Genomic DNA, 25,801 nt, shown 5'->3' on the forward strand with positions numbered 1-25,801 from the left:
GCAGCCGGAGCATTTCCTGAAGTCGCATGCGGCTGACTGCCTGAAACTTCTCCTCTAACGCAACCAGAAACAGGAAGTTGCATCAGAGCAGAGGAAGAGTTTTAGGCAGCCAGCCGCATGCGACTTCAGGAAATGCTCCGGCTGCTTGTTAAGAGAAAAATCGCCAGGGAAGGCAAGGGAGAGAGATGTACGGACCGCGCGATCGCTAGTTGTAATACATTTAGAATAATTAACATTCTCTACCTTGCTTTGCAAAGTAGTATAATTTGCCTTGTATTTAAATTTGGTCACTTGAACTACAACTAAACCAGTTGGTTCATTTGTGCCAGACTGGTTATTGAGCTTTTATTGGCCTGAACCAGAACCAAACCGGAACAACCACAGCTGAATCTGAACTATGGCTCAACCAAAAGATATAGGACAAACTTCAAAATGATTTACACTGATTAAAAAAAAAGGAAGAAGCAGCCTTCTACATGCATTTATCAGCTATCTAGAACATGTCCTCGCACGATCGGATTTTAAGTTGCCACAAAATGATTATCTAAAGGAAGGGAAAACGATATTGATAAATAGCAAGAGGTGCTTTGGGATTTGATGCCTCACACTTTTTTTGCTTATATATATGCTCATTTCAGAATGGCTCTGTAGATGTGCCACATTTTGTCTGCAATTGTAAATTTCATAGGACAAACAGCATCTCACCACAGCATCACAACTTAGAATGTAAAATAGTTCATAGAGAATGATTTTACAGAGCACATGGACATTGGTTGGTATCCACAATGGCAGTTATTTCTCTTTTATGATCTCAACAGACTGATGTATGAGAGAGTGCTGTATATGGACACAGGAAGGAGGATACAGAGGGGAGATATTAGAAATGGGGAAAATAGGAACATAGAAGGGAGATGGTTTGTGCGAATGGGATCAGATGGTTTGCGACGACAGGGACGAGCAGACGGAGGCAAATTTTTTTTCCTCGTGTCATTCTCTATTTCAGACGCCTCAGGGGAAAGATAGGACACAGTACCTAGTGATTGCTGCCATGCTCCAGCCAATAGCTTTAAAAAAAACAAATGAGTCTTAAGCTTAACTTTGAATTGATCTGATGAGCGTTCAAAACGAAGCCCCAGGGGCAAAGCATTTCACAAAGTAGGGGCATGAAAGAAAAAAGTACTGTTTTTTGTAGAGTCCCAATGATAGTGCTGAGGGATAGATCCCTTTTGCCAGGCATAGGTTGGTAATACAGTCATGTAAAAAAATTAGGACACCCCATGAAATATTCAGTTCTTTTGTAAGAAATGTTCACATATCGATGGCAAATCTTTATTTATCTCTGGAAAAGAAAGTGATGTAATTGCAAGTAAACCACAACATTTTTTCCTTGATTTATTCATGAAACAAAAGAATTAGGACACCCTAATTGCTAGTGTTACTCCCTTTGGCTGAAATAACTGCAGTGAGACGATTCTTTGGGTAAGTATACATTATTTTGCTCTGAGCTTTGATAGGTTTTGGGAGAAAAGCTTAATTCTAGGTTCCCTTCTAAAGACAGCTTAGATCTTAAAAGAACAAACTTTACTTAGCTAGTCTCCATAGGATAATAGCCTTTTATAGTTCTACAGTTTTGTAAGCTTGAACCTACTGCTAGAGATAGTTTCTGGCAGGCAGAGCAGGGTCTGGCGTAGTTTCCATTGCCTCTCACCCCTAGCTCATTTCTATACTTATAGTCTTAATTTATTGTCAGTTATTCTAATTAGGACAACAAGAGAATTCTTTATATTTCTTACCTGTAAAGAATCAAAACAGTAAATAAGCATACAATATAACTCTGACTATCTAAGAAACAAACACTAAAGCATATAATAAAATCTTAAGGCTCTCTATACTACTCTAATATATTCCTAGTAGCTTAATAAGGTTAAATAATTAATCAGCTCAATAACAAGATGCAGAGAGTAGTCCAGCAGTAAGAGAGCTGCTAGCCAGTCTTTTGCATTGAGTGTCACATGTATGATTTTTCTCCTAGTTGGTGAGAAGTTATATGTGTGTACTCGCTGCAAAGAGCTCCTAATTCTCAGAGAACGAGTACGTTCCTTTGAGGCTAGAGATCAGATTTGGAGGAGCTGAGGGAGACAGAGAAGTACATAGAGGAGACCTACAGGGATGTTATAGAGAAGGTTCACCTCTAGTCTGGTAGCCCCAGTGCTGCCTTAGAAACATAGACATAGAAACATGACGGCAGATAAAGGCCAAATGGCCCATCTAGTCTGCCTATCCGCAGTAACCATTATTTCTTTCTCTCTCTCAGAGATCCCACATGCCTATCCCAGGCCCTCTTGAATTCAGACAGTCTATTTCCACCACATCTTCCGGGAGACTGTTTTATGCATCTACCACCCTTTCTGTAAAAAAGTATTTCCTCAGATTACTCTGGAGCCTATCACCTCTTAACTTCATCCTATGCCCTCTCATTGCAGAGTTTCCTTTCAAATGAAAAAGACTCGACTCATGCACATTTATATTAAATAGATATTTAAACTTCTATCATATCTCCCCTCTCCCGCCGTTCCTCCAAAGCATACAGATTGAGATCTTTAAATCTGTCCCCATATGCCTTATCATGAAGACCACACACACCATTTTAGTAGCCTTCCTCTGGACCGACTCCATCCTTTTTATATCTTTTTGAAGATGCAGCCTTCAGAATTGTACACAATATTCTAAATAAAGTCTCACCAGGCATCAATACTTCCTTTTTCCTACTGGCCATATCTTGGAGGAGAGCGGTCTCCTAGAAGGAGAGTATCACCCTGGTGAAGTAGGAGCTAATCCTGTAGCTATGACCTGCCCACAAGGGGGCATGAATGTAAAAACGGCTTCTGCCAAATCGAAGGCCGAGGCCTCGATGGTGGCAGCAGGCCCCGCCGGGGCGAACCCGAAAAAATGAGAAAAAAAGAAAGGAAAATTCTTCTCCTTTTTTTTTTTTAAAAGAAATAAGAAAAAAAGGGATAAAATACCGAAAAGGTTTACGTGAACGGGAAGGCGTTTGAGAAAAAATTTCAACAGCCGTTGAAAGTGCGTCGTCTTAGCTCCGCGGAAACTAAGAAACTGGGGACCGCGCGCCTCTGTCGGGCGGGAAGGCCCTCGCGTGTGCGCGGTGCGGCCTGCTAGAACTTTCCAAGTTCTTAGAGTGCAATCACTCTAAAATTGTCCGTACCGGGGCTCCGTCGGTGCCGTCACCCATCAGTCAAGAAAGCACAGTTACTTACCGTAACAGTTGTTATCCAGGGACAGCAGGCAGATATTCCCACACATGGGTGACGTCACCGACGGAGCCCCGCAGCGGACAGCCTCGAAAGCAAACTTGCTTGAAGATCTCGAACTTTCGAGTGCTGCACCGCGCCTGCGCGCGTGCCTTCCCGCCCGAACTAGGGGGCGCATCTCCTGAGAGGATCCTCAGTTCAGATACCTAGCCAAGAAGCCAACCAGGGGAGGTGGGAGGGTTGTGGGAATATCTGCCTGCTGTCCCTGGATAACAACTGTTACGGTAAGTAACTGTGCTTTATCCCAGGACAAGCAGGCAGCATATTCCCACACATGGGTGACCTCCAAGCTAAGGAAAAGGGGATGGAGGGAGTTGGCAATTTACGAAAAAAGATTTTGCAAAACAGATTGGCCAAATTGGCCATCCCTCCTGGATAAAGTATCCAGACAATAATGAGAGGTGAAAGTATGAACCGAGGACCAAGTGGCAGCCTTGCAGATTTCCTCAATAGGAGTTGATCGGAGGAAAGCTACAGATGCCGCCATAGCTCTAACTTTATGGCCCGTCACTCGACCTCGAAGAGGAAGACCAGCCTGAGCATAACAAAAAGAAATACACGCAGCCATCCAGTTGGAGATGGTACGCTTCGATATAGGACGACCCAACCTGTTTGGATCAAAGGATATGAAAAGTTGAGGAGATGTTCTGTGAAGTTGAGTGCGTTGCAGGTAGAAGGCCAAAGCACGTTTACAGTCCAAGGTATGAAGAGCCGCCTCTCCTGGGTGAGAATGAGGCTTTGAAAAAATACAGGTAGAACAATGGACTGATTGATGTGAAATTCTGAAACGACTTTAGGCAAGAATTTAGGATTAGTACGTAGAACAACCTTGTCATGGTGAAAAACTGTGAAAGGTGGATCAGCTACTAGCGCTTGTAACTCACTGACACGACGAGCAGAAGTGAGAGCGATGAGGAACACAGCTTTCCAAGTGAGATACTTAAGATGAGCTTTGTCAAGTGGTTCAAAAGGAGGTTTCATAAGTTGAGCTAAAACAACGTTGAGATCCCAAACCACAGGAGGTGGTTTACGAGGAGGATGGATATTGAGAAGGCCTTTCATAAAACGAGAAATCATAGGATGTGCAGAAAGGGATATTCCATCCAAAGGCTGATGAAAAGCAGCAATAGCACTAAGGTGGACTCGGATAGATGTAGTCTGAAGTCCAGATTGTGATAAATGAAGTAAGTAGTCCAGAACTGATGTCAATGAAGCAGCTTTGGGAGGTAGATTATGAGTAGAACACCAAGCAGAGAATCTTGTCCACTTTTGACCATAACATTGTCTAGTGGATGGTTTTCTGGAAGCAAGTAAAATCTCTTGAACAGACGGAGAGAATTGAGAAAAGTCTGTTAAAGAGAAAGGTACCAAGCTGTCAAATGTAGAGACTGTAGATTGGGATGAAGCAAAGCTCCTTGATTCTGCGTGAGAAGAGAAGGAAAAATTGGTAGAAGTAGAGGCTCCCTGGTGCTGAGTTGAAGTAGAAGGGAGAACCAAGGTTGCCTGGGCCACCGAGGAGCTATCAGAATCATGGTGGCATGGTCTGATTTCAACTTGACCAAAGTCTTGAGAATTAGAGGAAACGGAGGAAAAGCATAAAGGAACTGATTCCTCCAGTCCAGGAGAAACGCATCCGCTTCGAGACGTTGAGGAGTGTAGATGCGGGAGCAAAATTGAGGCAGTTTGAAGTTGAGAGGTGACGCAAACAGGTCTATCTGCGGAGTACCCCAACGGGCAAAGATTTGGCGAAGAGTAGGAGAATTGAGTGTCCATTCGTGAGGTTGTAGAAGACGACTCAATTTGTCCGCCAAACAGTTGTGTTGACCTTGAATGTAAACTGCTCTGAGGAAGATGTTGCGGGGAATCGCCCACTGCCACAATTTCAGAGCCTCTTGACAAAGGGAATGAGATCCTGTCCCTCCCTGTTTGTTTACATAATACATGGCTACTTGATTGTCCGTACGTACTAGAATCACCATGTCGTGAAGTAGATGTTGAAAAGCTTTGAGAGCATAGAATATCGCTCTGAGTTCCAACAGATTTATAGAACACCTCCGGTCTGCTTGGTTCCAGAGCCCCTGAGTGCAAAGACCGTCCACATGGGCTCCCCATGCGTACATTGACGAGTCGGTTGTGAGGACCTTTTGATGAGGAAGAGGGTAAAACAGTAAACCTTTTGAAAGATTCAAAGAGAGCATCCACCAACGGAGAGACTTCTTTAAAGAAGGAGTGATGGAAATCAGTCGAGTTGGTGGATCCACTGATTGTTGCCATTGCGATGCCAGTGTCCATTGAGGAATGCGAAGATGAAGCCTGGCAAAAGGAACCACATGAACTGTAGAGGCCATGTGACCGAGCAGAATCATCATTTTTCTTGCTGGAACAGTGGGAAGTTGGAAAAATTGTTGAGAAATTTGAATGAGTGCATCCTGACGTGGTTGCGGAAGGTATGCTCTCAGATTGATAGTGTCCAGAGTTGCTCCTATGAACTGGAGAGACTGAGAAGGAGTCAGCTGAGATTTGGGAAAATTGATGTGAAATCCCAGACTTTGTAGAAAAAGAATAGTCTGTTGGGTCGCTGCAATAACCCCTGTAAGAGAGGGAGCTTTGATGAGCCAGTCGTCTAGGTATGGAAATACTTGGAGACCCTGGTTGCGAAGAGCTGCAGCTACAACCACAAGGCATTTTGTAAAAACCCTGGGGGAAGAAGCCAGTCCGAAGGGGAGAACTCTGTATTGAAGATGAAGATTTCCCACTTGGAATCTGAGGTACTTGCGAAATGTTGGATGAATAGGGATATGAGTATAGGCCTCTTTGAGATCGAGGGAGCACATCCAATCCCCTTGATCCATCAAAGAATACAGAGTTGGCAGAGTGAGCATTCGAAATTTCTCTTTGACTAGAAATTTGTTGAGAGCTCTGAGATCCAAAATCGGTCGCAAATCCCCCGTCTTTTTGGGAACTAGAAAATAACGGGAGTAGAATCCCGAGTTCCTTTGGGAGAGAGGGACTTCCTCTACTGCTCGAAGAGAAAGAAGAGCTCGAGCTTCCTGGAGAAGAAGAGGAAGATGCGACTGGTTTGAAAGACACTCTCTTGGATGGCGATCTGGAGGCACCTGAAGGAGTCGAAGAGAGTATCCCTCTCGTATGATGGTAAGGACCCAGAGATCTGATGTTATGAGCTCCCATTGGTGATAAAATGTGGACAGGCGACCCCCTATGGGGAGGGGAGAATTTGGAAATAGAGAAATTTGAATGCTCAAGTTGAGATTGTCAAAAAGACTGAGCAGGCTTAGTGTTAGCAGGAGTCTGAGATTTTTGTTGTCGTTGTTGAGGAGGAGGACGACGAGCAGGAGGTCTAGAAAAAGCAGGAGTTGTTTTTAGTGGATAGCGACGTGGAGTTTGTTTGAAACCTCTAGTTGGTGCAGGTTTAGGTTTTGGACGGATGAGGGAAGCAAAAGAGCGCTCATGTTCTGAAAGACGCTTTGTAGCTGCCTCAATAGAGTCATCGAATAATTCATTCCCTTGACAAGGAAGATTAGCCAATCTATCCTGAAGGTTAGGATCCATGTCCACTATCCTCAACCATGCTAATCTACGCATGGCTACTGCAAATGCTGAGACTCTAGACGAGAGTTCAAAGGCATCATAGGAGGCTTGTAGCATGAAAAGTCTCAATTGTGAAAGAGTCTTAAGGATATTTTTAAATTCTGAAAGACGATTAGTAGAGATGTCTGGGTAAAAGGAAGACAAAATCTTTAAAAAGTGATTGAAATAGGACGTAAAAATGTAATTATAATTCAAAACTCTGTTTGCCATCATAGAATTTTGGTATAAACGTCGCCCAAATTTATCCATGGTACGGCCTTCCCTACCAGGAGGGACAGAAGCATAAATTTTGGAGGGATGTGCTTTTTTCAATGATGACTCTACTACCAGAGATTGATGAGAGAGTTGAGACTTTTCATAGCCTTTAGATGGAACCGTCCTGTAACGAGATTCCAATTTAGATGGGATGGCAGTGATAGAATAAGGAGTCTCCATATTGCGAGTGAAGGTCTGCTGGAGAACAGGAGTCATAGGCAATCTGAGTGACTCTTTAGGAGGATGGGGAAGCTCCATGTCCGCCAAGTACTCAGGAGTATATTTAGAGTCTGAATGAAGGTCCAGCTTGAGGGCCTGGCCCATATCAAAGATAAATTTGGCAAAAGAAACTGATTTTGGGTCAGATGATTCTTCAGGAGAGCCACTGCGAGATTTGTGTTGTACTGAGTAGGATGGAGAATCCTCTCTAGAGTATGTGGAAATGTCTGATTCCATACGCACAGTGGGAGAAGAAGCTGTACTGTGAAGTGGAGTAAGAGAATGTTTTCTCTTCAGACCCCTGGATGGAGAAGTACCCGGTGTACGAGGCACAGACTGAGTCGAGGTATGTGGAGAACTGTCCCGACGGACTGGCTTCGATGGGGTTCTGGATCGAGAAGGGCTTCGAGTGGAGGCTCGATGTCGAGAACCCTGCTTCGTCTTCGAAGAACGAGACAAAGAAGCCTCGGTATCCAACGGCGAAGATTCCCTCCGAAGCTTGGAGGTCCCATGTCTCGAATGTTTCGACCGATGCTTCGGAGGAGGTGAGCCCGGAGACGACTCCGATGAAGAAATGTTTTTCGGTGTCCGGGATCGGCTTCGAGAGACTGGAAGCTCCGGTTGAGTCACAGGCTGGTCAACTCGAGGCAAGGTCGAGGACGGGACCAGTTGAGCCACTAAAGAAGTAATTTGAGAGGTGAGGATAGATTTTAACATGTCCTCCAGCATCGGCACCGAGACAGAAGGTTCTGACCTCGTATGTGCAGCAGTACGCTCCGAAGAGGGCGACCTCGAAGGTGAGTATTCCCTTATCTTGGAGGTACGCTTTGAAAGTGGTCGCGCCGAGGACTCTGGTGGCTTCTTGGATACGGCACCTGAAAGAGAACTCGGAGACTTACCCCCCGTAGAAGGCTTCGAGGAAGTCGTCGTCTTCGAAGTCAACGAAGGAGAAGAGGTCGAGGCCTTCGAGACCGAAACTCCAGCCGGAGTCTGGGTCGAGGCCTTCGAGACCACAGGCGTCGAAGTCGTCGGAGTCGAGGCCTTCGAGACCGGTGCAGCCGCCCCGGTCGAGGCCGGCTCCGAAGATTGCTCCATACCAAAAAGTTGGAAAAATTGAGCACAACGCCGCCGAAAAGCTCGTGGAGTGAGGGTAAAGCAGCGATGACAATCTTCTGGGGAATGAGAGGAACCCAGGCACTGTAAACAACGGCAGTGGGGATCGGTGACCGAAATCACCCGATTACACTGTCGACAGCGTTTAAACCCGGTAAGAGGCCGGGACATGGAAAAAATAAAGTCCGTGTCGAACGAAGGAGCCTAGGCCTAGGCCCAAAGCTCGACGGCCGAACTGAAAGGAAAAAAGAATAACTTTTTTTTTTTTTTTTTTATAAGTAAAAAGAAAATAAAAAGAATAAATGTACACAGCGACCGACTTAAAATTAAAGAAACAGCCGCGGTGATGAGAAGGCAATGCTGCAGAGAAAGAAAATGTGTCTTCTTGTCTCCGCGGAAATAAACGAACTGAGGATCCTCTCAGGAGATGCGCCCCCTAGTTCGGGCGGGAAGGCACGCGCGCAGGCGCGGTGCAGCACTCGAAAGTTCGAGATCTTCAAGCAAGTTTGCTTTCGAGGCTGTCCGCTGCGGGGCTCCGTCGGTGACGTCACCCATGTGTGGGAATATGCTGCCTGCTTGTCCTGGGATAATATGCTGCCTGCTTGTCCTGGGATAAAAATTCTCAAAACCGACACATTTTGATCACTAAATTGAAAATAAAATCATTTTTCCTACCTTTGCTGTTTGGTGATTTCATGAGTCTCTGTCTGCCCCCTTTCTTTCTTTCTCCGTGCCCTCCCCCAAGCCACTCGGTTTGCTGCCACCGCAATCGGGGAACAGCCCCCAAGCCACCGCCGTCCCAAGCTTTCCCTGCAGAAGTGTTGCGCTGACCAGCATTCCGCTCCCTGACGTCAATTCTGACGTAGGAGAGGAAGTTCCGGGCCAACAAGGCATTTCTCCTCATTCCATCCAGCCTGAGCCCCATCTCTCCTTGATCCAGCACTTCCCTTCTGTGTCTGTCAGAATTACCATTCCACCTATTTTCCAGCATCACCCTTCTTTGTGTCCATCTCACCTATATCCCTATCTCACCACTTTTTCAGAATCTTCATTTGTCTCTGTCCTTGTCTTTACCCCATGTTCACCATTTGCCCTTTCAATGTCTTTATCTCCCCCCCCCACACACTCTTTTTCAGCATTACTTCTATGTCTCTATTTCACCTCCTCTTCATGTCCCCTCTGTATCTCTATCCTTATTCAGTAGGTCCTGCTTACTCTTTCTCTTCTTTGTGTCACTATCTCCATTTTCAGCTTTCCCCCCTTTTCCTTTGTTAATGCACCCTGTAGCCAGAATCTTTCCACCCTCCCTCCACTCCGGCCCAGCCCAGTATGAAATATTTCTTTTGCTTCCCTTCCCTTCCCTCTCTCTTTCTTTCTCTCTTCTGCTCCCTCACCCACGAGTCCTGCATCTGGCCCTCTCTCTTCTACCTGCACCTGGCAAACCCCCCCTGCTCCGCGGCTCTCTTAAGCAACTCGTCAGCAGCGGTGATCAAGACAAGCTGCCGACATCGAGGCCTTCCCTCTACGAGTCCCGCCTTTGTGGAAAAAGGAAGTTGAAACAAGCGGGACTCGCAGAGGGTAGGCTCTGACGTCAGAAGCTTGTGTCGATCGCTGCTGCTGAGTTGCCGAAGAGAGCCGCGGAGCAGGGGGTGTGGCTGGAAGCAGGTAGAAGGGAGAGGGCTGCTGGAAGAGGTAGAAGTTCCGGAGTATGACACCGACCCGGGCCAGGATGATTTCTTTTTCAGGCTGTTGCTGCTGCCGCCACCACGCCCCCCCCTCCCAAAATGACAAAAAACAGCCTAATGCCCGGCGTCGGCGTCTTTGACGTCGGGGAGAGGAAGGCTGATAGGCCTGGTAGATCGGGACGGCAACACGAGTCTATCACAGAGCCCGGGATGGGCTCTGCGATCGATTCACGTTGCCTTCCTGAGCTACCGGTCGATCGCGATCGACGCATTGGGCACCCCTGATCTAATATAATAAAACCCTAAGCCGCGCATGCGCACTCCACTTGCGTGCTCCCGTTTTCTGTGTGCTGTAGGGCACCGCAGGTAGGAGTGCGCATGTGCGCAAATCTCTCTCTCTTTCTCTCTCCCCCTGCTGCGGCTGCAGGGTGTGGCGGGCAAGCATGGAGCCAGTGTAGATGGCTGGAGGAGGACGAGGAGGAGCTGCGAGAGCTCCGCAGAGGCAGGCAGTGACAAGAGTTTTCAGAGAGTTTTCGGAGGTGCAGGTTGCCTCAGCAGGATAAGTAGTGCAGACGGCAAGTTCCCTTCCTAGGTAGGATGAGTCAGGGAAGGAACACTGGGGAGGGGGAGGGAATGTCATTCCATGGCAGCATTTCAGCTCCATGCTGGGAAGGGAGATACTACAAGTAACAAGGCAGCAATTTCTTCCACTCCCTTCAGGCTTAAAAAGGTCCTTGACTGTTAGCTCAGGATGTTTCCTGTTGTGACCATCATCCCTGAGTGAGCCAACAAAGGCAATGAACTTAGAAACAACTAAGACGATTACAGTTACTCCAAAATGCATCTATCTAGAGAACAAAAGTAGTAAGCCAGAGAAGCATAAGAACTACCATACTGAGACAGAACAAATCGGGAGAGGGAGAGATGGCATTATAGAATTGGTGCTTTATGCTTGGTATCAGCATGCCTAAATTGTGGTGCCCAGTTATAGATTTCCCCCCATCTAATATAATAAAACGAGGCAGGAGGTGACTAGAGAACAAAAGGAAGTAAGCCAGAGAAGCATAAGAACTACCATACTGAGACAGACCACAGGTCCCAAAGAGTAGAACAAATTTATGCTGCTTAAAATAAAGCAGTGGATTTCCCCCAGATTCGGGAGAGGGAGTGGGAGAAGGGAGAGATGTTGGACTTAAGTGAGGAAAGGAGAGAGAGACAGATGGATGAGAAGGACAGAGGGGCTACTAGGGGGACTAGGAGAGATGGTAGGGGATAGGGAGAGATACACTTCAGGGAGTGTGGAGGGGGCAGGGGAGAGAGATGGTCTTGGGGAAAGACAGAGGGGGACAGGAAAGGGAAAGATGGCAAAAAGGTAGAGGGGGGGAAAGGGAGAGATTGAAATGGTAGGACCACTGCTGCTTTGGGGCACTGAGGGAGGAAAGGTTGGTACGTCAGGACTGCTGCTGCCGCCTAGGGTAAGTAGCTGCTGCCGCCTTGGGTAAGTAAAGACCCTGTCAGGTGATAAATGCAATGGAGGATCTATGAGGGCCAAAAGGGTACAAAGGAAATGGTGAAAGGTGAGGTGGTGGGACTGGGATCAGTGGGAGGCAGGGTCCGGGCATGATAGAGGTGGGGCATTGGTGGGGTCAGGGTCAGGGCTATTCTAGCACCCGTTACTGTAACTAATGTAACGGGCTAAAACACTAGTATACAATAATATAACGAGCATGTACAGAAGAAGAGTAACAGCAACCAAACTCCCCCCTGCCTGCTCTACATAGGGCAAGCGAGCCTAATGAGGATGGAAAGGCACCCAGAGGCCCTGGACTCTTATGAGCCCTGAAGATGCCACAACACCCCCTCCCCCCACCTAACCCCACTTATCATATCCGTGACTAAGTGCCAGAATCTTCCAAATCACCCAGTCTCTCAAATGGCGAAGCAAACACGCATAACTATAGACCCGCATATCTGGTAATCCTAACCCCCCCCCCATGCCAATTCCCCAGCAACTGAGACAACTGCATTTTTAGTTTCTTGGCCGCCCAACAGAAACGAGTAATCCCCTTATAAAAAATGCGCAAATCTTTCTTCAGCAAGCACAACAGCAGGGTCTGCAAAACATACAAAACTGTTGTAACTTCACTGGAAATGTCCAGTTAGCTCTTGTAATCCGCCTTGAACTGCAAGGTATAGGCGGAATAGAAGTCCCTAATGTAATGTAATGTAATACAGCCATTTGGGAAAGATAAACATCTTAACCAAGCAAATGCGCCCCATCAGAGAAAGGGATAATGCCCTCCAGCAAGAGCTCCATCTGTTGCTGAAGCTTATCCACATTAAAGCAATACAAAAGGGGAACCTGCATGGTCATCAAAGTCCCCAAGTAAGCATTTAACTAATAAAATCTACATAATAAGTTCAAACAATGACAAACAGAAACAAATGGGAAAAGAGGAGGAACTACAATATTTTAAAAAGAGAACAATTAAGGAAAAACGATAGGGAGGGGAAGGAAAATGCCTTCTGCAGTCGGCATGTGTTTAGCCCTTACAAGGGCAATTAGGTATCAAATATGTCTTGAAACAGAAATGTTTTTAACTTCTGCACCTCTCCCACAGATTCAGTAATTGCGTGGACTGCATCTTCATTTTTCTCAAATCTGCTTCTCTGTGTCCTCCACCCGCCCCAACAAGTCTGCAAAGTCTAGCCAAATTTCCTTTACTGCTTCTTTAATCTTTCCCTTCGCCGCCACTACCTCCATTTTAATATCAGCTGCCCACTTCTGCAGGTCCGCCTTTGTAATAGCAGTGGCCTGATCTGCCCTCCGCAGCTGCAGGGAAGCACCCTGCTCAGACTCCTCTGAAGTGCTGTCTCCCGACTCGTGCCCGGACACAGTGGAGGCCAAGGTTACTTTTCACTCCACTACACTCCACTGACCTGCTGACTTCTGATTTCATTTTGGACGGCATGATGCTATCTCTCTGCACTCCTCCACTCGCCAGACCACACACAGATCCACTAATAGATGGGGTAAACGGGAGGCAAAATGCTACTCGGAGTCAGAGCTTTATCACTAACCCACCATCGTGGTCAGTGATGTCACCAGAAGTCCCGCTCTGGAACAGGTTGCCAGAGGTTGTGGTAAGAGTGGATAGTGTAGCTGGTTTTAAGAAAGGTTATTGAGAAAGACATGGAAGTCACTGCTTGCCCTGGATCGGTAGTATGAAATATTGCTACTCTATGGGTTTTGGCCAGATACCAGTGACCTGGATTGGCCAGCGTGAGAATGGGCTTCTGGGCTTGATGGACCATTGGTTTGACCCAGTAAGGCTATTCTTTTGTTCTTATCTACCAGTCTCTGACATTAGTCTGAGGAAAGTTGGCCCACTCCTCAATGCAGAATTCTTTCAGGTGTGAGGTGTTTGAGGGGTTTCTTGCATATACAGCCCATTTCAAATCATCTCACAGTATCTCAATGGGATTAAGATCAGGGCTTTGACTCGGCCACTCCAGGACTCTCCATTCGTTAGTTTTCAGACAGTCCTTGGTGGATTTACTGGTATGTTTTGGATCATTGTAGGGTTGTAGGGTCCAGTTCCGCTTCAGCTTTAATTTCCTTACAGATAGTTTTGCATGTTCCTCAAGCACCCTCTGATATATGGTAGAATTAATGGTGGTTTTAAGAAAGGTTTGGACAAGTTCCTGGAGGAAAAGTCCATAGTCTTATTTTTGAGAAAGACATGGGGGGAAGCCACTGCTTGCCCTGTATCGGTAGCATGTAATATTGCTACTCCTTGGGTTTTGGCCAGGTACTAGTGACTTGGATTGGCCACCGTGAGAACGGGCTACTGGGCTTGATGGACCATTGGTCTGATTCAGTAAGGTTATTCTTATGTTCTTATGATGGTGAGATGGCCAGGTCGTGGAATGGCTAATGTCTGATTCTTTTGAGATTTTTTTTAATCCCTTACCAGATTTATAAGATGCTGCAATCTTCTTTCTGAAGGCCTTAGATAACTCTTTTGAGCTCACCGTGGTGTTCCACTTTCACCGCAGCAGTTATGGGCACACCAGACTAAGTAGGGCAAACCTCTTTCAAAATGCTGAGTAACGACATTCTAATCATGTGCACCTGATGTGATGCTACTTTAAGTGGGAGGATATGTGGGGGTGTCCTAATTTATTCCTTAGTTAGAATACACATGTTTGTGGATATCTATTGTTTCATGAGTAAATCAAGGAAAACTTTTGTTGTTTACCTGCAATTACATCACTTTCTTTTCCAGAGATAAATAAAAAAAAGATGTGACATCAATATGTGAACATTTCTTAAGAAAGAACTGAATATTTCATGGGATATACTAATTTATTCACAAGACTGTATAAATTTGGTAGATGCATGGTCTAGTAGGTTCTCAAGATGGCATTGCTTGTTCACGAGTCTCTTTAGTAGGCTAGCGATTTTCTGGTGGCTTAACTTTGGTGAATTCCTTGATTGGCCACCTTGAGAATGGGCTACTGGGCTTGTTAGACCATTGGTCTGACCTAATAAGGCTGTTCTTATAGATCTGGTTTTGTTCTGGAAAAGATGAGCAAAGTCTGGTTAGTGAGTGGATGGGTTTGTGGTTATATATCTTTGATTGATATCAGTGTTGTGAAGATCTTGAAAAGACTTTTGGCAGAGTTTTCCGACTGGCTAATCAGCGTGTCATAGTACATTCTTTTGGCCTTGGCTACCGCTAGTTTCTATTGTTTCATCTCCTTTCGCCAGCCGATGTAATGTTCTTTTCTGTGATTGTTTTCCTAAGCCCGTTAGTCTGCACACTTCCATCCTTTGGGATCGCAGTTCCTTTGTGTACTATGGATGGCATCTCCCTTTCACCTTTATGTGTTTAATTGGAAATATCTTATCGAGATCTGAAGTGGAGAGGTTCTGTGAGGAGGTAATGATCTTGTCGATGTCTCCGCTTGCTGAATTTAGAAGGGGTTTTGCCTCAGGATTCCGTAAGTGATGTTGGCCTTGCCTGAGGTAACTTCAGGGTGAAGGTGCAGAGATAGTGGTCAGACCAGAGGGTGGGTATAAGACATCTAAATGTTGAACTCTCATTAGATCTTTAATTAAGTTGTCTTTCTTTTTAACCAAAGATGTAAGCAATGTTAACAAGTCTGTCACTCAACAATATCAACAAAAAAGACTTGTGATGTAGCTAGGTTTATGATAGTTAGCAGAACCCTCAGATATCTGAGCCGTTAAACCATCAAAGATTCTTATAACAGCATGTACAGGTAACGAGTATCATTCATCGGGTTCTGCTATTTTAAAATGCTTAATTCTTAATTTTTGCTGCACATCCATTAAATAAAGTGCTCTAAGTGCATACATAAATAACTAAATAAATAAATAAGTGAATAACGAACAGCACTTATCTTAAAGCGCTGTCCAAGCCCAACGGGACCCGTTTCGCCGAACTTTCAGCTTCTTCAGGGGTCGTGATAAATAACTACAAACAAATCAGAATCAAAAAGAAATGTTAAAAACTATACTATAAACTTTGCAAAATTCATTAAAAACAGACGTTACTTACTGGGCAGCTCTGCTCTCTGAATCTAAAGCAGAAAATGGCGCTGGCAAAGTTAGTACGCCAAACATGCGCTTTGAAGGACTGCCTCATTAATTATTCATGGCGTATCTGCTCGTTTATTCTAAGTTTAAAGTGCTCAATACTTTAATCTATATATATAAAATTGGATGTATGTATGTATGTGCCGCGATCACGCAAAAACGGCTTGCCCGATTTGAACGAAACTTGGTATGCAGATCCCTCACTACCTGGGGTGATATGTTCTGGGGGTATCGTGGCCAACCTGCACACCTGGGCGGAGCTACAAACAGAAAATCAGATTTCACCCATTCATGTCAATGGAAAAAATGTAAAAACTGCCTCCGCAAAACCGGCTTGCCCGATTTGAACGAAACTTGGTATGCGGATCCCTCACTACCCGGGATGATATGTTCTGGGGGTCTCGCGGCCCAACTGCACACGTGGGCGGAGCTACAAACATAACTTCAGATTTCACCCATTCAAGTCAATGGGAAAAATGTAAAAAGCTGTGGGACCGATTTGAACTAAACTTGGTATGCTGATCCCTTACTACCTGGGGGGATATGTTCTGGGGGTCTCGCGGCCCACCTGCACACATGGGCGGAGCTACAAACAGAAAATCAGATTTCACCCATTCATGTCAATGGAAAAAATGTAAAAAACTGCCATTCTCACAGTAATTCCAACTACCTGGGGTGATATGTTCTGGGGGTCTCGCGGCCCACCTGCACACGTGGGCGGAGCTACAAACAGAAAATCAGATTTCACCCATTCATGTCAATGGAAAAAATGTAAAAAGCTGCCATTCTCACAGTAATTCACAAACGGCTTGACCGATTTGAACGAAACTTGGTATACAGATTCCTCACTACCTGGGGTGATATGTTCTGGGGGTCTCGCGGCCCTCCTGCACACGTGGGCGGAGCTACAAACAGAAAATCACGTTTCACCCATTCATGTCAATGGAAAAAATGTAAAAAGCTGCCATTCTCACAGTAATTCAAAAACGTCTTGACCAATTTGAACGAAACTTGGTATGCAGATCCCTCACTACCTGGGGTGATATGTTCTGGGGGTCTCGCGGCCCTCCTGCACACGTGGGCGGAGCTACAAACAGAAAATCGGATTTCACCCATTCATGTCAATGGAAAAAATGTAAAACGCTGTGGGACCGATTTGAACGAAAATTGGTATGCAGATCCCTCACTACCGGGGGTGATATGTTCTGGGGATCTTGCGGCCCACATGCACACGTGGACGGAGCTACAAACAGAAAATCAGATTTCACCCATTCAAGTCAATGGAAAAAATGTAAAAAGCTGTGGGACCGATTTGAACGAAAATTGGTATGCAGATCCCTCACTACCGGGAGTGATATGTTCTGGGGGTCTCGCGACCCACCTGCACACGTGGGCAGAGCTACAAACAGAAAATCAGATTTCACCCATTCAAGTCATTGGAAAAAATGTACAAAGCTGTGTGACCGATTTGAACGAAACTTGGTATGCAGATCCCTCACTACCTGGGGTGATATGTTCTGGGGGTCTCGCGGCCCACCTGCACATGTGGGCGGAGCTACAAACAGAAAATCAGATTTCACCCATTCAAGTCAATGGAAAAAATGTAAAAAGCTGTGGGACCGATTTGAACGAAAATTGGTATGCAGATCCCTCACTACCTGGGGTGATATGTTCTGGGGGTCTCGCAGCCCACCTGCACATGTGGGCGGAGCTACAAACAGAAAATCAGATTTCACCCATTCAAGTCAATGGGAAAAATGTAAGAAGCTGTGGGACCGATTTGAACGAAACTTGGTATGCAGATCCCTCACTACCTGGGGTGATATGTTCTGGGGGTCTCGCGGCCCACCTGCACACGTGGGAAGGGTGGGTTCACCCAAGAATGTATATGTTCTTGCTCCTGGAGGTGAAACTAAAAATGTTGTTTATAATCAATTTTTGTGTTAGTTGAATTGTATTCATTTTGTCAAATATTTCACATTATACTTTGAATATTTTACTTTTTATAAAGCTGTAACAAAATTATTTAATTCACCACTATAAAGTATCTTTATTTAAATCCATTTACAGTGTTATTGCTATAATTAAATACCCGTGCAACGCCGGGGCATCAGCTAGTAGAAATATAAATTTTTATTACTTGTGTTGCCATCGTGCTATGTGTGCACTATACTGAACATTATATTGTATGTTTAAAACTGTCAGCATTACTAAAAAATCGAACTCCATTCAACTGAAGTATTCAAACCATCTGGTTTTAGGGAACCAAGTTTGTAAATCCAGCGGGCTTCTTTTTGTAGTAGCAATCTTTTTCTATCTCCTCCTCTATTATTGGTTAAGATTTTATCAAAATAAAAACATCTCAGGTCTGTATATCTATGTTGCATTAGATTACAGTGTTCTACCATAGGGGCTGTTAACCTTCCACTTTTCAGATTGGATTTATGTTCACTTATCCTGATTTTAAAGGGTCTGGTTGACATTCCCACATACCATTTGCCACATGGGCAAATGATAGCATAAACTATAAAGTCTGATGAACATGTGAGGAAATGATTGATTTTATATATTCTTCCATCCTTAGGACTTGTGAATTCCTTCAATTGCAATGTAATCTGGCAGATATTGCATTTGCCACACTTAAAAAATCCTTTCGGTAAAAGAGATTGCATAGGTTCAGATAAATGTACAGCTGGAGACAGTATTTCTTTCAAATTTCTGTCTCTGGAGAAAGCAATCTGTAGGTCTGTGTTTTGAAACAAGGAACTTGATTGTATTATTTTCCAATTCTCTTTGACAATATTTGCCAGTGCATTCCCTGCAGTCAAATATTTTAGAACACATGTAATCTTGTCTGTTCTTGGATCTTTATCTTCTTTCGTTCGCTTATCCACATTCTAAATCTTTAATTCAAAAATTGGAACAAAGAGGTTACCCAAGGAATATTCTGAAAAGGGCTTATAAAAGAGCCAAATATTATCACCGAGATTGGATAAAATCTTAACCAATAATAGAGGAGGAGATAGAAAAAGATTGCTACTACAAAAAGAAGCCCGCTGGATTTACAAACTTGGTTCCCTAAAACCAGATGGTTTGAATACTTCAGTTGAATGGAGTTCGTTTTTTTAGTAATGCAGACAGTTTTAAACATACAATATAATGTTCAGTATAGTGCACACATAGCACGATGGCAACACAAGTAATAAAAATTTATATTTCTATTAAAGTATTGAGCACTTTAAACTTAGAATAAACGAGCAGATACGCCATGAATAATTAATGAGGCAGTCCTTCAAAGCGCATATTTGGCGTACTAACTTTGCCAGCGCCATTTTCTGCTTTAGATTCAGAGAGCAGAGCTGCCCAGTAAGTAATGTCTGTTTTTAATGAATTTTGCAAAGTTTATAGTATAGTTTTTAACATTTCTTTTTGATTCTGATTTGTTTGTAGTTATTTATCACGACCCCTGAAGAAGCTGAAAGTTCGGCGAAACGGGTCCCGTTGGGCTTGGACAGCGCTTTAAGATAAGTGCTGTTCGTTATTCACTTATTTATTTATTTATGTATGCACTTAGAGCACTTTATTTAATGGATGTGCAGCAAAAATTAAGAATTAAGCACTTTAAAATAGCAGAACCCGATGAATGATACTCGTTTCTTTTTAACCAAAAAACTATTTAAAAGACCATAGCAGATAAAAGTCATGGTCTGAGGTTGTATATTGTAGAGGAGTACAAGGAAAACAACAGCAATCAATATGGGAACTTTAAAGAAAGCAAACAACCATGAGCAGGCAACGTCCCGGTCCCTCCTGAGAGTTTGCCCCCAGGGGTTCATCCAAGCAGCAAGACCCCATTCAATTTCATAATCATTATTTGGCAAGTAGAGATGGCGTGTTCGGGTCATGTGACGCACACTAGCGAAATTCCATTCAGCAGCGTTCAAGACCGAAAAAGAGGAGCAGAGCAGCAATCATTAGTACATAGTCCATCATACAAGCAGCAGTAACAGCGCTGACCATCCCATCATGATCCAGGCAGTAGTGAGATGGGTCAGGGGTGGAATCTGAAATTTTGCAGATGGACAGTGGCAACATTCAATGCTGCTACTCGCATAGCTAAATGGGTAAGTAAGACCGCTTACATACTAGTCCTAACTGTGTCCAGTTAGCTATCTGGGTACTGCACTGAAAACCAGCTGCACCCACATAACGTCCAGCCATCACTGATAAACCAGATTTTTAATGCTGGTGCCTGGATCTGGCCCAGTATTGACTATCTGAGACTAATCTAGGTAGCAGTTATCAGCTTTATAGAAAATGCTCACTGTCCCCGGCTGAATATTGACCCATAACAATTCAACAGTTATTATAAGCAGGAATAACCCTATGTATAAAAACTGAAATTAAAGCTTCTTTATCATATCTAAGAATGCACAAAATAATCCAAATGGGAAACATTCTACATCTTTATAATATGATAACTTTTTATTATCAAACAGGTTTAAAATATCTTCAGAAGATCCATGAAAGTGAGAGACCAGTTGCATGTCCAGAATGCGGCAAAAGTTTTAAACACCAATCAAATTTAAGAAAACATGAGAGGATTCATACTGGAGAGAAACCTTATAGCTGTTCAGAATGTGGGAAAATCTTTAGTCAGGAATCAGATTTAAGGAGACACGAGAGGATTCATACTGGAGAAAAACCATATGCCTGTTCAGAATGTGATAAATGTTTTAGTCAACAATCAAGTTTTAAAATGCACAAGAGGATTCATACTGGAGAGAAACCATATAAATGTCCAGAATGTGGTAAACGTTTTAATGGCCAATCAGCTTTTAAAATACACAAGAGGATCCATACTGGAGAGAAACCATATACCTGTCCAGAATGTGGGAAAAGCTTTAATCGGCAGTCAAGTTTAAAAATACACAAGAGGATTCATACTGGGGAATACCCATATACATGTCCAGAATGTGGTAAAAGCTTCAATGGACAATCAAATTTAAAAAGGCACAAGAGGATTCATACTGGAGAGAAACCGTATACCTGTTCAGAATGTGGGAAAAGTTTTAATCATCAATCAAGTTTTAAAACACACAAGAGGGTTCATACTGGAGAGAAACCGTATACCTGTTCAGAATGTGGGAAAATCTTTAGTCAGCAATCAGAATTAAAGAAACATGAGAGGATTCATACAGGAGAAAAACCATATACATGTCCAGAATGTGGTAAAAGCTTTAATGGGCAATCAAATTTGAAAAGGCACAAGAGAATTCATACTGGAGAGAAACCGTATACCTGTTCAGAATGTGGGAAAATCTTTAGTCAGCAATCAGAATTAAAGAAACACGAGAGGATTCATACAGGAGAAAAACCATATAAATGTCCAGAATGTGGGAAAAGCTTTAATGGGCAATCAAATTTAAAAAGGCACAAGAGGAGTCATACTGGAGAGAAACCATATACCTGTTCAGAATGTATGAAAACCTTTAGTCAGGAATCAGATTTAAAGAGGCACAAGAGGATTCATACTGGAGAAAACCCATATAAATGTCCAGAATGTGGTAAAAACTTTAATGTTCAATCAGCTTTAAAAATGCACAAAAGGATTCATACTGAAGATAAACCATTTACATGTCTAGAATGTGATAAAAATTTTAATCGGCACTCAAGTTTAAAAATACACCAGAGGATTCATACTGGAGAAAATCCATATATATGTCCAGAATGTGGTAAAAACTTTAATAGGCAATCAAATTTTAAAAGGCACAAGAGGATTCATACTGGAGAAAACCCATATATATGTCCAGAATGTGGTAAAAGCTTTAATGGGCAATCAAATTTAAAAAGGCACAAGAGGATTCATACTGGAGAGAAACCATATAAATGTCCAGAATGTGGGAAAAGCTTTAATGGGCAATCAGCTATAAAAATACACAAGAGGATTCATACTGGAGATAAACCATTTACTTGTCCAGAATGTGATAAAAGTTTTAATCGGCAGTCAAGTTTAAAAATACACAAGAGGATTCATACTGGGGAATACCCATATACATGTCCAGAATGTGGTAAAAGCTTTAATGGGCAATCAAATTTAAAAAGGCACAAAAGGATTCATACTGGAGAGAAACCATATACCTGTTCAGAATGTGGTAAAAGTTTTAATCATCAATCAAGTTTTAAAACACACAAGAGGATTCATACTGGAGAGAAACCATATACCTGTTCAGAATGTGGTAAAAGCTTTGGTCGGCAATCAGAGTTAAGGAGTCATGAGAGGATTCATACTGGAGAAAAACCATATACGTGCCCAGAATGTGGTAAAAGCTTTAATGGGCAATCAAATTTAAAAAGGCACAAGAGGATTCATACTGGAGATAAACCATATACTTGTTCAAAATGTGGGAAAATCTTTAGTCAGGAATCAAATTTAAGGAGACATGAGGGGATTCATACTGGAGAGAAACCATATATGTGTCCAGAATGTGGTAAAAGTTTTAATCGTCAATCAAATTTTAAAGTACACAAGAGGATTCATACTGGAGAGAGACCATATATCAGTGCAGAATATGGTAAAAGATATAGGGGGAAATTCTATAACCAGCGCCTAGATTTAGGCATCAGTAGGCCCCCTGCCGATAGTTAGAAATGGCAAGGTTAGCGCCTACCAATGTCTGAAATGGCATTAGGCGATCTAAAGCAGCTACCCAGCCACGAATCATTCCAACATAGGTGGCTGAAATGTAGTCCTGAGAATTCTGGCCTACATTTCAGTTGTCTATCTTTTACCTAGAATGCAGCAGCTGATCGTTCCAGAGTTCCCTCTCTTCCTCCATCAGCTGAGCATCAGAAATTCCCCAAAGCCGCAATCTGTAACTGGCTCACAAGTTCTGGGTGCTGGTTACAGAATCGCAACTTTGGGGATTCCCTGTCCCAAACCCCACCACAAATCAGCTGGTAGGAGAGATGCCCACTCCCTCCTGTTAGCACCCCCCTGCCTTAATATCCTCAGTAGGAGGGATGCCCAATTCCTCCTGCCGGCATCCCCGCTAACATCCCCGGCAGTGGCATTAGGGATCTAACCAATTGGAGTCTTAGAGAACCACTGGGAAGGAGGTCTAAGACTCCAGGAAAGGGAAGGCCCACCATTCGGAAAAGGCAGTCCTGCTGGTGGGAGGGTCTGGGCATCTCTCCAGCCGCCCTTCCACAAAAGTACGGGTAAGGATTCGGGGTGGTGTTGGGGGTGGGTACTGGCATGAGCGATTGGGCACCCCTCCTGCTAGGAATGATAGTGGGTTAGCAGAGTGCCAGCAGAACAGAGTGGGCATCTCCTGCCAGCTGATTTGTAGTGGGTTCAGGGGGTTCCCTACTATAGCCGGCACTGGTTACAGAATCATGGCTTTGGGGACTCCCTGATGCTCAGTTGATGGGGGAGAAGGAAATTCCTCTGCCGCAATCGGCTGCTGCAGTGTAAGCAAAGATAAGTGGCTGAAATGTAGGCCAGAGTTTTCTGGGCCTACATTTCAGCCGCCTATATTGACTAAATTTAGGTGCGATTCTGTAACCGACACCCTCGAATGATTAACAGGCAATCGGTGACCACTTTTGAAGCGGCCATTGACTTGGGTGCTGGTTACAGAATCCGGCTCATACACAAGAGGATTCATACTGAAGATAAACCATATACATGTCCAGAATGTGGTAAAACCTTTAATTGGCAATAGAGAATGACATGGGGAAAAAAATTTGTCCCCCGTCCCCGCAAACCATCTGTTCCAATCCACACAAGCCTCTAATACTTTTATACTGAGCTTCTTTTATTAAAGTATAAAAGGAAACAATATTTTGTACAATTGTCATTTTATGAATCAAAATTCAGGCTGCAGAACTAGAGGAAGAGATCTTCAGCTAGCAGGGCTTTGTTTATAAATGTTTATCAACACAACTACAATACTACTTTATCCTAAAGCAAAAGAAATAGAAATTTGTTTCTACCTTTATTGTCTGGTTTCTGCTTTTCTCATCTCCTCGTCATTTTGTTCTATCCATCCACTGTCTGCCTTCTCTCTGCCTCTTCCATATGACATCTGCTCTGTTTCTATGCCTCTACAAGAAACTGTCCGCCTCTCCTTTACATCTCTCCACCTCCCTCCCCATTGCTCTGGCATTCATCTTCTTCCCTTCACTCCCCCATATAGTCTGGCATCCCTGTCTTCTTCCCTTCCGCTTTCCTTCCCTCGACTAGGTGGTTTTTAGCATCTTTCTCCTCCTTTCCTCCCCTCAGATCTGGTGTCTGTCTCCCCAATCCAGCATGTGCTCTTTTTTCTTTATCCCCTCCTTCCATCTAGTATGTGCTCCCCTCTCTCCTCTGCACTTCCCTTTAGCATCTGTTCCACTCTCACCCCTCCCCACTTTCCTTCGGCGTCTTCTCCCCTCTCTCCTATCCATTAATAAGCTATAAATAAACTTGAAACTAATATGCAGCGTCTGCTCCTCCCTCTCTCCATTTCCATCAGTGCCCTTCGCGCGGCCAGCAGCCTCCTCCCAATTGCCGCAGTTTGGGCATCTCCCTCCCTTCACCTTCGCTGGCGATTTTCATTTTTCTGTCTCCGAGCGGCCTGTGTTTTTCTCAAGTTTCATGTGGCTGCCCTGAAACTTTTCCTCTGATGCAACTTCCTGTTTCCGCTTGCGTCCGAGGAGAAGTTTTGGGCATCCATGTGCGACTTATGAAAAGGCTTGTGCCGTTTGGAGACAGAAAAATGAAAATCACCAGTGAAGGTGAAAGGAGGGAGGGAGATGCCCGGATCATGGCGATGGCGATCGCGAGGGGTGATGTGAAGCAATGCGCGCAAAATACTTAACTGCGGGGACAAGGCCATTTACCGCTCCACGGGCGGTGAATGGCCTTATTCCCGTACCCGCAATCAGTTTTTTTTCTTCCCCGTTTTGGCGGCTTACCCACGGGTAACAGTCACCTTGTCATTCTCTAATTGCCAACCACATTTAAAACCACTATAGAAGTCATACTGGAGAGAAACCATATACTTGTCCAGAATGTGAGAGAGGTTTTAATCACATTCATATTTAAAGATACACAAAAATATTTATACAGGAGATGCAGGAAGAAAGTGTATATGAACATTTAGGGGTGTTGGAAAGAACAACTATTGAGCAGAAATAGCTGAGAGAAAATATCAGTAAAGAATATTATCGGAGACTAAAACTCATTTTGAAGAGTATGTTAACATCACAGAATAAGGTGGTGCCATGAGACAGAGAGGACACTAAGCAGCAGAGCTCTGCTTCCCCCGACTTTTTGCACATCTTACTAACTATCTGCATTTCTGAACATCCTGGGACTGGTGGTGACTTTGTCAACAGTTGGAGTATTGTCCACTAAGGGCTAGATTCACTAAACCCCGATTGTGTCTCTGATCCGTTCCCAATTGCATGCAGGCCAACGAATTAACAAAAGGCCTGCATGCAAATGGGGACGATCATTGACACGCCCCCCACTCACTCCATGGATCGCTACAGAGCAATCCTCGAGCCTGCGCAGACCCTGACAGTAGAAACATAGAAACTTAGAACATGATGGCAGAAAAGGGCCATGGCCCATCTAGTCTGCCTACACTAATGGCCCACCCCCTAACTACCTCCATGAAGAGATCCCACATGCCAATCCCATCTTTTCTTAAAATCTGGCACGCTGCTTGCCTCAGTTACCTGTTGTGGAAGATTATTCCAGCGATCAACCACCCTTTCAGTGAAGAAATATTTTCTGGTGTCGCCATGAAATTTCCCAACCCTGATTTTCAACGGATGCCCTCTTGTTGCCATGGGTCCTTTAAGGAAAAAGAGATCCTCTTCCACCTCGATACGGCCTGTGACATATTTGAACGTCTCGATCATGTCTCCCCTCTCTCTGCGTTCCTCGAGTGAGTACAGCTGCAACTTACCCA

The 25,801-nt window shown here is 44.1% G+C and overlaps 1 protein-coding gene across 4 annotated transcripts in view; it reads left to right on the plus strand.

The window, feature by feature from the left end:
• The window catches only part of LOC117354674 (zinc finger protein 845-like), a 210,921-nt gene that overhangs the window by 90,313 nt on the left and 94,807 nt on the right, over positions 1-25,801 (plus strand). For 2 of the 4 annotated variants that reach the window (XM_033932527.1, XM_033932526.1), the window contains exon 4: positions 20,336-25,517. In XM_033932527.1, the coding sequence (XP_033788418.1) occupies positions 20,336-22,485 (2,150 nt within the window). In that variant the 3' untranslated portion in view covers positions 22,486-25,517. Of the gene's footprint in view, positions 1-19,306; positions 19,961-20,335; positions 25,518-25,801 lie in introns of those variants that run through there. The other 2 variants (XM_033932528.1, XM_033932529.1) reach the window with 2 other exon arrangements.

Source organism: Geotrypetes seraphini, chromosome 2 (genome assembly GCF_902459505.1).
Source record: "Geotrypetes seraphini chromosome 2, aGeoSer1.1, whole genome shotgun sequence".
NCBI lineage: Eukaryota > Metazoa > Chordata > Amphibia > Gymnophiona > Dermophiidae > Geotrypetes > Geotrypetes seraphini.